Source organism: Adiantum capillus-veneris, chromosome 2 (assembly GCF_014529385.1).
Source record: "Adiantum capillus-veneris isolate H3 chromosome 2, ASM1452938v2, whole genome shotgun sequence".
Lineage (NCBI taxonomy): Eukaryota > Viridiplantae > Streptophyta > Polypodiopsida > Polypodiales > Pteridaceae > Adiantum > Adiantum capillus-veneris.
Genome location: NC_140932.1, coordinates 18,510,066 through 18,524,128, shown reverse-complemented (window position 1 = coordinate 18,524,128; position 14,063 = coordinate 18,510,066). Strand labels below are relative to the sequence as shown.

Sequence of the window (14,063 nt, the reverse complement as noted above, 5' to 3'; positions counted from 1 at the left end):
TCACTCCACAGGCAATCATTCTATAGTCGATCATTTGGCAATCATTCTAGAGTCTAGAGTCAACCCTTGTGATCATTGAGTAGTTGCTCTTAAATCATTGCGCTCTCTTGTAGCTTTTGATGCTAGTGTACTATTTTCAATATACGAATACATCGGTTCCAATCTCTTGTTCAATTTTTGTCTTTGCATTTCCATTTCAATCTCTATCTGATTCTTTTGCTATTTGAAGTCTCATCTGAACTAATCATTAACTCCAAGTCTTCAACTTGGAATAACTATTAGAAGCGACCAACTCATTCCATTTTGGCGATCATGGTGGTCTTGATACGAAACTATCTCATAGTTGGAGTTTAGAGTTAGCTAATGTCCACAATGCCACCTAAACGATTAGGAAGAGGGAGGACGCGGAGGAACAAGACCATATCAGCATAGTGCCTGAAGAGTCAGAGTGGGACTCTGATGGTGGACCTGACCTTGAGAATAACAAAACAGATGTTAACCTCAACCAGAGAGAAATTGAGGGACATTAAAGGATTCCCAGCACTCAGCTTAGTCAAGGAGAAAGCATTCAGAGAGAGCCGAGAAACGTTCTCACTTGCACGGGTCTCAAATAGCTGATAAGGACAAAGAGAAAGATCAGACAGATAAGAGTGATAGGTGGATGCATATGATTTTGGAGGCACAGCCTAGGGGTTTCACAATCCCTTGGCTTTTGTGAGATACTAGCGGAGGCTTTTACAATGGATGCTTTATAACAATCAGATACATAGCACTGGACATTATGTTATCACTAAATCGCCTGAGTGGGCAGAGCTTTGGATAGATTTGTGTATGCTTATCACAAGCCAAATAGCTACATTTCACCACCTGGTTAGAGTATCTTTATCCCTAGATGTATCCTCCGGTTTGTTTTGAGATTTTTCCCCATGATCGCATCTCGCGATTCCCGTCTCAAACATCTCCAAAACTCCATGCTCAAATGTCTCCAAGCTCCAAGCTTACTTTAGCTCCGTGCTCCGTATCCCATCTCAAACATCTCAAAAACTCCATGCTCAAACGCTTCAAGCACCAGGTTTAATTTAGCTCTGTGCTCCAACTTCTCCAGCTCGTTTTAGCTGCTCCTCTGCTTTTTTGGCGCTGCACATTGTTTATGCGTTGTTTTTATTCGTCTTTTGCCTTCTAAGTGTGGCCTAAGGAAACAGAAACGCCTGCCAAATCTCTGGCTTACTGTGTAGGGGCCTTTGGATTCCTAGCAGCGGACTGCATCATTAAGCAGCTTGGGAGACAACTTTGTTGTGACTGATCACAAGCAATCCTTTTGAGATACACGGTCCCTTCATAACTCCAAAAAAAGCCTCACCTCCTCAATGTACCAGGCTTTGATGGCACATGTTCAAAAATTCTTCAATTATCTTGCTCATCTGTAGCAGCATAAATATTAGCCATGCACACATACAAGGATACATCAGAGCTATCTGCTTGTAAAGCTTGTTCAAAGGCCCATCTACCAACATTCAGAACTCCCCACTTTTTGCATACACCCAATAAAGCGGACCAAACTGCCAAATCATTAGAAGATGGCATCAGCTCAGCCATTGCTACAGCCTTGCCAAAATGCCCAGCACGCCCAAAAAGATCGATCATGCAAGCATAATGATCAAAACCTGGCAAGATGTCAAAACTAGTGATCATAAGCCCAAAATACATTTGTCCCTCATCTATCAGACCTGCATGGCTACATGCATTAAGCAAGCTGGTAAAACTGGCTTCATTTGGAGAAAAGCCTGCATTTTGCAAATGCTCCACACAGACCAAAGCATTTTGAGCTTGCCCTTGTTGAGCATAACCCGCTATGAGCACATTCCATGACACTACACTTGCAACCTTCTGTTCCTTCAGCATTCGACAAGCTATTCCAAGCTCTCCACATTTAGCATACATGTCCACCAAAGCAGTGCAGAGCACAAGATTATTTGTTAGCAACCTTTTTTGCATGATTTCCTTATGTATACATTTTCCTCTGTTAGCTTCTCCGATAAGGCCACAGGCCTTCAACAAACAAATGAAGGTTATTGCATCTGGAGAGAGACCCTTCTGCAGCATCTCCTCAAAACGATTTATCATCTCCTCACCCTGCCCTTGTTGCAAATATCCTGCTAGCAGTGCATTCCATGACACTATACTTCTACTAGGATACTCTTCAAGCAATTGCCTTGCTTTTGCAAACTCACCACAATTGGCATACATGTCAACCAATGCGGTAAGAAGTACTATGTTATCCTTCAGCGCTTTCTGTCTCACAATCTCATAATACAATTGTTCACCCTTCTTGGCATCGCCAAGGATACTGCAAGCTTTCAGGAGGCACGTGTACGTTACTGCGTCAGCTGCAAGACCGTTGCCTTGCATTTGCCAGTAGCAAGACAAAACATCCTCTCCCTGTCCATGCTGGGCATATCCTACCAACAAAGCATTCCAGGAGACTACATCACCAACAGAATTCTCTTCTAGCACTTCTCGTGCTTTTACGAATGCACCACACTTTGCATACATATCAATCAAAGCAGTGCAAAGCACAAGATTCCTTTGTAGGGAAGCCTGCCTCTTGATCTCTTTGTGAATTTCTTCCCCTCTTTTATACGCTCCTATTCTGCTACAGGCTCTCAATGCACAAATATAGGTCACAGTGTCTGGAGAGACGCCCTTGTGCAGCATCTGGTCTAGACAACCTATTGCATCTTCAGCTTTCTCATGTTTCAAATATGCTTCAATCAGTGAGTTCCATGCGGCTGTACTCCTGCTAGAAAATTCCTGAAGTATATGTTGAGCTTTAGCAAATGCACCACATTTGGCATACATATCCACCAGAGCATTGTCAAGTAGAACATCTTTGCCCAGCCACCCTTGTCTCGCAATTTGATTATGAACTTCTTCTCCCTTATCAACTGCTCCGATAAGGCCGCAAGTTTTCAAAATGCATGTGAAGGTAACCTTGTCTGGTAAAATGCCCTCATGCTGCATTCGTTCAAAACACTTCAGAGCATCGTCATATTGACTCTGTTCAGTGTATCCTTGAATCAATGTAGTCCATGAAAACGAGTCTCGGAAAGAAAGCTTGTCGAGTACTTTCTGTGCTTTTGTGAGAACACCACAGTTAGCATACATACCCACTAAAGCTGTACCAAGAACCACATCTTTTGAGAGTAGACCACATCTGACTATCTCATCATAAATTTCTTCGCCCTTGGCAAGAGCTTTTAAATTGCCACAAGCTTTTAAGATACAAGTGAAAGTCACCTCATCAGGTGAGAACCCTTCAAGCCGCATTCGGTCAAACGATTGAAGAGCATCATCATTCTTCCCAAGTTGGACATAACCTGCAATTATTGCATTCCAAGAGAACACATCTTGATAGGGAAGCTCATAAAGCAAGTCTTCTGCTTTAGCGAGCGCACCACATTTTGCATACATGCTGAGTAAGGTCCTTGCCACATACAAGCTTTTGTCAAACAACCCCTTTTGCAAAATATCAGCATGTAATCGAGTGCCTTGGTACAGATCCTTCTTCTTGGCACAAGCTCTGAGTAAAGCCACACATAGCTGCCTGGGCTTCTTCCTTCCCCAAACAGGGTCTACCATGCAACACCTGAATCATCCAAACTGACAAAATACAAGAGACAAAGACCCTATGCCGCTATCATAATATGCCCAGCAACAGCCACATGAGCCATACATAGCTAGCCACCACGGCCTCCTCATATCTACAAATTTGCATCATGCATGCCCGCATCCCACATCTCTGATCTCGCACACGCATTACAAGCCGTTTGCACACAAACGTCGAGCGGCTCCAAACTACATCACCCCTGCTGGGCCAACTCGCATGGCTCTCCTCCAAGGCCTCATGTGCACATTCGTGACTCACGCTGCCTCAACTTCGCATACACTGCAGTCCCGTGCGCTGCTCAAATGGCTACTTGTAGTACCTGCTCGTGCCTGCATGCACACGCGATTCGCTTCTCTAAGGAAATGGTGCCAGGGGGTACCAGCTGAAAAGTTAAATCAAATAAAAGAAGAATAAATAGGAGATGCTCTCTCTCTCTCTCTCTCTCTCCCTCTCAATCAACATGTCTTCAGTTCAATTCTCTTCCTTATCTTTGTGAAGATCTAGATATCTCTCTCCCTCACTCTCATGCATGGGAAGGTCTCTCTCTCTCTCTCTCTCTCTCTCTCTCTCTTTCTCTCTCTCTAACTGACTAAAGGTTTGAATAAGAGAAAGTGTAGGCTTAGGCTTATGTTAAAGGCTAAGTACAATTAGTCATTACTCCTCACTCCCTCAAGAATTCCTCTCATCAATGGCTTGAATGCTTTTCAAGGAAGAAGAGGTCCCCTTTTATAAGTGAAGGGAACCCCCAAGGGTTTACACAAGAAGAGAACAGTCAATGTGAACAGAAACTGAAAAAGTTGAAAATGAGTTATCTCTACATGATGTGGCCAGACTAGGGTCCAATATTTTGATCATATTTCCTCAACCGTGGCTCCAAATAAAAAAGTAAAAATATAGACAGAACATTCAGCTCATTACCTACGTCTTCCATTTTATATGTATTTTCCAATTCGGATTGGAACCTTGTGTAAAAAAATAATCAAAATAGGGTACAATTTTGACAGCAAAAGTCTTCTCCTGGTCCCTTTAGCTCAGACTTTTATTTGATTTCAATGGACACCTCATGCCATATGAAAGCATGACATTGCTCCTTGACAAAGTTTTGTAATCATGCTTGCAATAATGCATTAAAATAGGTGTATCTTTGAAAATCATGCTACATAGTGTCCCACTTGGGTTTGATTCCCTCCTAGTAGCTATTTAAAAAGAAATATAAGAAAAATATAAAAAATACATAGAATATATATATATATTGAAAGTTACCCGAGATATAGAATCTAACTATGGTGTGAGATAATAATGAGATAGTAGAAAGAAAGAATCAATGTTTTTTGCCTCAAGTTAAAGAGGCAGAGGTATTGACTCTTTTTCCATAGTGTTTTTTGACGATAAAGTAAGAATATGTTTACCCTTGAGATAAATAATAAGATGAGATAGAAATCTTATTATTATACTTAAATATGCATGTATCTAAAAAGTTACAAGATAAATCTTGTAACATGCGTTTCCACTATGTACGTGTCACAACACGACATCCACCCCCTTTAAACCTGCACATCCTCCGGTATGAGCCACATGTTCTCTTTGTTATAAGATCAGTCCTCTTGTACATCTTCCTTGCTTTCTTCTTCACTGGATGATTCCAAAGACTCATCTTCACATGTGTTTTGCTCTTCCTCATTGTTAACATTTTTTGGATCATTGTCACCTCTTCTCTTAAACATTTTGATCCTTTTTCATGCAATGGGAATCTTTACTGTACCATCTAGTTCAGACAAGCTGTAAGTAGCATTTTCATGAACATGCTTTACAACATACGGTCAAAACCATCTTTTTGAAAACTTACACATAATTGTGTGTTGGTTATCAAGGCTACTATCATACACTAAAATCCAATCACCTTTGTCAATTGCTTTGCTCCTGAGTCGATGTCGCTTATCAAAGTAGTTCTTGTTTTTCAATCTTGCATTTTTTAGTCGTTCTTTTACAGCCTCAATGTCTCCAGGACTTCTCTCTAGTTGCCTTATGCGCAATGCAAGGAGATCTTCCTTTTGCTAAGCCCATCTTGCCAAGGTAGTACATTCCATGTAGGAATTGTATCTTCAATCGGCATCACTGGCTTTTGACCATACATTAGCTCCGTAGGCATGTAACCAGTTACTAAGCTATGTGTTGTACGATCAGCCCATAAAGCATATGGTAACAGTTTTTGCCACTCACCAACTCTTCCTTCACAAGCCTTGGCCAAAGCTTTGATGATAGGAGGATGCACTCTTTTGCTCTTTCCATTGCCTTTAGGGTTGTAAGTTGTAGTAAGAGAAAGCTTGATTCCTAATCTGGAAAAGAACTCCCTTGCTTCCTCGGTCCAGTTCACCTCTGTCTGCAGTGATCTTTCCCACACAACCATAACGGCAAATCACCTCATCAAGAAGTAATTTGCACACAGCTTCTGTGGTTTTAGCTCTTAATGCTCTTCCTTCAACCTGATTAGTTAGGTCCTCTTGTGCAAGAGCCAAGTATCTCATCTGCCAGAGTCCTAAAGGCATTGTGACTAGATCCACAACCCATTTATAGTGCATGGCTAGTCGATATAAGGTGCAATCCATCACGATGTCGGACATTTGAATACATTTGACAAGTTACACATGACTCTACAAATTGAGATACATCTTTATACATACTCTTCCACTAGTATTTTTCTTTCAACTTGGAGAAGGTTGCCCACACACCCCTGTATCCAGCCCATAGACTCTCATGAAACTTTTTTTTACATATAACCCTTTGTGGTGTAGCACCCTTTTGTTTAGGATGCTTCCACAAGTAACCATCCCTCAAAAAGTACCCATATGCTTTCCTGCGTATCCTCTTGAATTCTTGTTCAGACCAATCATCCTGTTTTGTTAGAGTACTCAAGTAACTTCCAATAAGAAGCCAATCACCTTCATAAAGATCTTTCAAGAACAATTCAAGTGGATTAGTCATGGAGACATTGTTACCTTTGACATGAGAGATGGAATAGAACTTTGTGCCCACATCATCTCCCTCGTCAATCATATGTGACTCATCTTCATACCTTGCCCTTGAGAGCATATCTGCCACTGTATTGTCTTTACCTGCAATGTGCTTAAACTCGGGATTTAAGGACTTAATGTATGCAATCCACCGCAACATAGCAATGTCTGGCGTTGAACAGCTTGTAATCATCCCAAGAAGTGGTAGACAATCTGTTTCTACAACCACACATGCACCAATTAGGTACTCTTTCCCACTTTTCAAGGTTGTAACCATACCCCATAACTCTCTCTTTATCTGTGGATAGTTTCTTTGGCAATCACTTAGTACCTTTGCTCCAAATCTTACCACATACCTGTGTCCTTCTTTGTCATCTTGCCCTATTGCCCATCCAATCCATGTAGGACTGGTGTCTTGTTAGGACAAGGGTCCTGTACCCTAAGAACTAGGTTAGTCACGCACTACGGCCAAGGGTCGGGCTAGGCAGTGTGGACAGGGGATCCGTCTAGGGCAAGGGGCTAGGTAGGGGGTAAGGGACCTAGGCCAAGGGCCGGCTGGACCAGTGCGGACTGGAGATCCACTTAGGGCAAGTGCTAGGAGCTAGCTTATATAAGGGACGGTAGGGAGGAGGATCCCAGGTTCAATTACCCTAGGTCTTACATTGGTATCAGAGCTCAGGGGGAGGGGAGAGCCATGGAGGAGGGGAAAGGGTTCTCTCTCTTTAGGTCTCTCTCTCTCTCAATCGAAGAAGGAGGCAACCTCTCTCTCTCTCTCTCTCTCAATCGACTTCAGCATGGCCTCTCAAGGGCGCTCAGGCCGTGGGAAGGACGGCTTCACAGGCGAGGAAGGCATGGCCCGACTCCTTGTCGGCAAGGCCCGACAACCAGGTAGTGGAATCGGTCTCTTGACAAGCGGGGAAGGCTGGGCCGTGGGCCGAGACCCAAGCAGCGTGGGAAGGACCGCTTGCAGCGGGGAGGGAGCAAAGCTCCACCTCCACCAAACAGCCCGCAGATGGTCTGGATGGGAGCGCATGGCGGAGATGGGCACTTTTCGACACAAGGTCGAGCCCCACTCCGATGATGAGCTCGTGCTGAACGGGCTTCTTTGTTGCGTAGAGCCGCCATGGCAACGCAGGTTTTTAGTTTTTTTTTTCCTTGTTCTTTCACATGCGGCCGCCCAAGGGGGGGGCCTTTGAAAATTAAAACATTGAAAGGGGCATGCCCACCCCGGGCACACACCCTCCGAGTTTGACGTCTTGTTTTTCGCAACACGAAGATTCGGGATCGAGGATCTGTCGAGTACAATCGAGAGGCAAGCATCCGAGGACTCGCAGGCTCGAGGAACGGGGCCGGGAGGCGTCATAGGCTCTTCGAGCGAACTGTTTGTATTGCAGGATGAGTTCACATGCCGAGACGTTGCATGCAAAGATGGAACGTCCAGGATATTTCCATGCATAGATGCATGCATGGGGCAATGGCAGCATCCAAAGGTGGCAAATGTCTGGTTAGGCTTGGTTCAACTCATATGCACACGCTCCGACATGCTTGATTGCTGGAGGAAACCCGAAGCTGAGGGACTGGAAGCCAAGGTAACTTTTTAAAGTTATGTTTTCTTCTTTCACATATGCATTTGACACAAGCAGTTATGCTTGAGTAGTCGTAGAGATAGTTATGTGTTTCTTGGGGTACACAAACTTTGCACAAGACTGCAAGTACAGTGTACATTAGTTGTTTTGATATCATGCATGACAAGGAATGCCCCTAGAGAAGGCATACGACCTTGTATGCTTGATATGGTATGCTTATGATAGAACACTTGGTTGAGTCGTAGAAGATGGATGTGTGTGTCAAACTACTTCGGAATACACTACATGTGTGTCACTGCTTCTACCCTCCATGTACGACATGGACATGGCTCTCGCAGAGGGGGCATAACCATGTGTGCTTGTGGAGGGTATGGCTTTGCTAGCATGATGCGGGGATGTCCTTAGTAGTTGCATATACTCTAGTCTACTCAATCAATGCATGTGTCATATCTGTAGAGCATGTTGTTGACTGGCTTGAGGCAAGTTGTAACCCTTATGCTTGGGACGCGCTAGGGTAAGCCTAAGAGGTACCCTTATGCCTAACCGATGATAGGGCCATCCTCGAGGTAACCCCTCTGTCTCGGAGGCAGAAAAAGTGTGCCTAGCAGGCACCATGTTTGCCTAAGTAGCAATAAGCATGCCTAGGAGATCATGAAGGTGTGCAGGGCATACACACATGTCTCAAAGGCAGTTATCAAGCAGAGCTTGACGTATGCAAGGCATCAAAGCATGCGTCACATGCATGGCATGGTGATGGCATGTATGATGCAAGGACACTAGATTGTGCTACCTACTTGTGCAGGGCATGAGTAAGGTTAGACACATAAGGCTTGTCCAATGTGAGACTAGGATCGGCGCTATGTCTCTTACTCCTTACGTTGGATGAGACTAGGCTAGGCGCTATGTCTCTTACTCCTTATGTTGGAGAGTTGGTTCATGTGTGAAGCTTGGGTATGTGGCGACTTCGCGCGTTTGGCATATGCTATGAGCATACAAAATTGCGAAGACATAGGCAATGTGTTTGCAGGTTAATTCATATTGCAGGTTATTTCATTATGTACCAGGCGGGTGTATAGGATATATGACGGCGTCTGTGCAGATACGGCTATAAACCATTCTGGAATGAGTTTTTCCTTCCAAATTTCATGACAACTGGTTGCAGCAACAACAACCAGGTTAGCCAAGTTTAAGTTTTTTTTGTTTTCACTTTACTTGGCGATTACTGTCATTGTGAAAAGCAAAGTGCTTTGGCAATTTTATAGGAAGTACGGCTTCAAGGAACTGGCAAAATAGGGGATCTCAGCTCACAGAATCCCTACCAGTTTCAATTGTGCAATATACTTACAGTTTTGGTTCTCAGCTAGTGACATGAATTCAATTATGCCGCTTCATGCATTACACTTCCGCTAACACACTTGCAAACTCTGTCAAGGACAGAGTATGGATGGATTGTTGGTTGCTATCAACACTCAACAATACTAAAAGGAACCTACAATTACAGGCTAAGAGCCGATGTCGAAAGAAGGGTAAGACCCAACTATTGGCATTCTTTGGGTGATTGTTTTCAAGATATACCTAAGGAAGTACACATCGACGTTAATGGACAAGCAAGAGTCTTGTCATTACGGATGTTTAGGGTGTCACTTTTGCACTATATGTTTCTAGTGTGATGCTCACGTTGAGTTTTTGATACTCTTGCACTTACATGAGCTGATCTATACCATGGAGTCTAGAGGTAGCACACAGTTGAGACAGCATGGCTGTAAATACGCGCTAGACATTTGACTTCTGTGGATTTCTTGCTCTAACTATAGCACTACGGCGTATCTATGGACATACTTTTTTGGGGTAAGACCCGGCGGGTGATTGTTACATCACCCCGTAAACATTAAGGATCACAGCTTGATCTGCATTAAGGATCACAGTTGATCTCTCCCAGTTATAATTTCAAGGAAAGAATTCCGCAATCTACCACACGCGGTAGCGGACGGGGGCACTTTTCGAGTTGATGCCAATCATTTTGTACACGGTTGACTATGTTAGTTACCGTGATCTACTAGTTGAGCAGTTTCTACGAATAGTCTTACCACGGGGTTTGACTACGTAGATTTTAATCCAAGGGCTTCGATTGCACAGGCAACAACCAGGGTTTCCAGTGCAATGTTGTTTATTTTTTTTAGGTAGGGGACGTGCTCCTCTCCATTTGAATACAGGTAAGTGTACATTACGTTCAAATCTCCAGGTACGCATCTATTGATTTGGTGTTATTCCATTTTTAGTATGCTTTGCTTGGTTTTTCAAGACGTTTAAGTACGCTTGAATATCACAGAGCCAAGCCAAGGGCATGTCGGCACAAAGTATTTTGGGCCAAGTGTCCAATCTATCTTTCTGCCTTATGCTGTTACGAACCTACTTGTAGGGTTCAATTTGACACATGTTGTCACATGGGATACAACATGGTCTCGAAACTCAAGGAGTTCGGTTTAGCCAGTGTGGAGCAAGATAATTGAAGGAGTACGAGCAGAAGTGCGACGCGAGAGAGAGTGCGAGAAGAAGAGCACGACGATATGGTGAACTCGCTCTACTGTAATGTCTAGAGCATAGTGAGTTCTTATTAGGTTTTAACAAAAGAATATGTGTACATACCTGGCGGCCCGCCCACTTACCTGGGCGACCACATTGAGCTTTATACCCCAACAACCTCCCACTTAAAGTCCAATGTGGTACTTTAAGTGTGAGAGAAGCTACTATACAAGCTAATATACAAGAGATGTAGAGAAGTGATGTACTACCCTACACCTAACTGCTTGCAAAAATGCGCAAAGCTCTCTGAGGTCCTTTTGTAAGTAGATCAGCAGGATTTTCTGTGGTGTGAACTTTGACAAGATGAAGTTTCTTATCCTCGAGCATTTCCCTGATGAAATGATACTTCACATCCACATGCTTTGTCTTTGAGTGATAAACTGGATTGCGAGCCAATTGTATAGCACTTTGACTATCACAATATAACACACGCATCTCTTCTTTGATTCCCAAATCTGTTACTAGTCGATTAAACCAAATTGATTCTTTGCATGCCTCTGATGCTGCAACATATTCAGCCTCTGTAGTAGACTGAGTAACACAATCTTGTAATCTAGAACGCCATGATACTGCTCCACCAGCCAATGTAAAGACATACCCTGACGTAGACCTTCGGTTGTCTAAGTCACCTACATAATCTAAGTCTGTAAAACCCTTTACACTTAGCTCCTGAATCCCATAGCATATACGCATACTCTTTGTAGCTTTCAGGTATCTCAATATTCCTTTCACTGCCTCCCAATGTTTCTTGCCTGGGTTTGACATGTGTCGACTTACTACTCCCACTGCAAATGCAATGTCTAGGCGAGTAGCAATCATTGCATACATCAAACTACCCATTGCAGACGCATATGGAATCTTATCCATTTCAGCATGTTCTTCCTCAGACACAGGACAATCTTGTTTGCTAAGTTTCACATATGGTGGCAATGGAACACTCAATGCCTTTCCCTTCTCCATATTGAAACGTTGCAAAACCTTGTCAATATACTCTGTTTGAGATAACCAAATCAACTTCTTTGATTTGTCTCTCTCAATGCGCATACCAAGTATATGACTTGCCTCACCCATGTCTTTCATGTCAAACGATTTTTCCATCTTTGACTTCAAAGCTGAAATTTCTTCCAAGTGCTTGCCAGCAATCAACATGTCATCCACATACAAAATAAGGATCAACCAACTGCCATCCTTAGCCTTCTTTGTATATAGACAGTGATTGAACTCACTACGTTTGTAGCCTTGAGAAAGCATAAACTTGTGGAACTTATGGTACCATGCCCTCGGTGATTGTTTTAAGCCATAAAGACTCTTTAACAACTAGCATACCAAATCTTCCTTGCCTTTCTCAACAAACCCTTCTAGCTGCTGCATGTAAATTTCCACATCTAAATCACCATGCAAGAACGCTGTCTTGACATCCATTTGGTGCAACACCAAATCTAATATGGCAACCAATGCAAGAAAGCATCTCAATGTAGTCATCTTGACCACCGAAGAGAAGACTTCATCAAAGTTAATGCCTTGTTCTTGCTTAAAGTCCTTGGAAACAAGCCTTGCTTTGTACTTTGGCTGACTATGATGAGCGGTCATCTTATACCTGTAAACCCATTTACAAGGTAGAGCCTTTTTGCCCTGTGGTTATTTAACTAGCTTCCATGTCTGGTTTTTATGCAGAGCTGTCATCTCTGACTGCATGGCCAATTGCCAATTCCCGGAGTCCTTCATTTGCACTGCTTCCTTGTAACATGAAGGCTCATTGCAATCAGTTAACATGACATAGTTCATAGATGGAACAAACCGATCAGGAGGTCGTGCGATCCGTCCCGATTTACGCAAAATAGGTGGCTGAGGCTCAACCACAACCTGTGGTTCCACTCTATCTTGTCCTTGCTCCTCTTGAGCCCTGACATTTTGTCTTGCACGTGCAGGTCCATCTTCTTGGAAGACAAGTCTTCTAATCTCCTCAACCCTCTCTGGTTTAGAATGATATTTGGCTTCATTAAAGTGAACATCATTGCTGCGGATAACCTTTCTGGATTCGGGATCCCAAAGTCTGTACCCCATCTCACCAGAATTACCATAGCCTAGAAAGATACACTTTCTACTCTTTGGCTCAAGTTTGTTCCTAAATTCCTTTGGAACATGAGTATATGCCTCACAGCCAAAGACTCTGAGATGCTTGTATGAGGGCATTTTGCCTGACCATACCATCTCTGCCACTGAATCCTTCTGCAAAACCTTGCTAGGAGATATATTTATAAGATGAACAATTGTTGATATAGCTTCAGCCCAAAACCCATTTGGCAGTTGTGCATTAGACAACATACTTTTGACCTTCTCTTGTATGGTCCTATTCATCCTCTCAGCAACACCATTTTGAGGAGGATTGTAAGGAGCAGTAAGTTCACGTTTTATACCTTTTGACTCACAAAAGTCTTGAAAGGCCTTTGAAACATACTCTCCACCATTGTCAGTGCGTAAGCATTTAAGCTTGTTGCCACTCTGATTCTCCACAAGTGTCACAAACGTTTTGAAAACACTAAACGCTTCATCCTTGTGCTTGAGAAAGTAAACCCATACTTTCCTCGAGTAATCATCTATAAATGTCATAAAGTAAGAAGCTCCCCCTAGAGATAGGTTAGGCATAGGTCCACACAAATCACTATGAACAAGTGCCAACTGTGTATCTCTTCTACTGCTTCTATGCTTACGTGGCTGATGTGTTTGCTTACCATACAGACAATGTTCACAGAATTCAAAATCATTAAATGACAAGCCAGGCAAATAACCAGAACGAGACAAGATTTCCATTCCCTTCTTGGACATATGTCCTAACCGGCTATGCCACAAAGAAACGTTCGGTTGCTCGATTACATTGATTACATTTTTAGAGACATTTGATACATAAATCATGTAAAGTCCTCCAGACTTTAGTCCATGTGCTATTGAACCCTTGGATATCTTGCACATGTTCTATCCAAAAGTGGTGACGTAGCCAGCATCATCAAGTAAACCTGTGCTGATCAAGCTCTTTGTAATTGCGGGAACATGTCTCACATTCTTCAGCGTGAAAGAAGAGCCATTCTGAAACTTCAATTGAACATCTCCAACACCTAAGATCTCACATGTCTGCCCATTGCCTAGCCGAACATGATCTTTAGTGGTCACATAAGAGGTAAACCACTCCTTGTTTGGAGACACATGAAGTGATGCCCC

At 43.1% G+C, this 14,063-nt stretch overlaps 1 protein-coding gene across 1 annotated transcript; it reads right to left on the bottom strand.

The window, feature by feature from the left end:
* Positions 1 to 577: 577 nt before the first annotated feature.
* On the bottom strand, positions 578 to 4,083 carry LOC147462455 (pentatricopeptide repeat-containing protein At4g21300-like). Its single transcript, XM_086484047.1, has one exon. The coding sequence runs from the start codon at positions 3,637 to 3,639 to the stop codon at positions 1,405 to 1,407; it is 2,235 nt and encodes a 744-aa protein (XP_086340173.1). The 5' UTR covers positions 3,640 to 4,083; the 3' UTR covers positions 578 to 1,404.
* Between the last annotated feature and the right edge of the window lie 9,980 nt (positions 4,084 to 14,063).

What these genes read in the sequence shown, in the direction of transcription:
- LOC147462455 (XM_086484047.1), bottom strand. Translation starts at nt 3,639, where the DNA reads ATGGTAGACCCTGTTTGGGGAAGGAAGAAGCCCAGGCAGCTATGTGTG.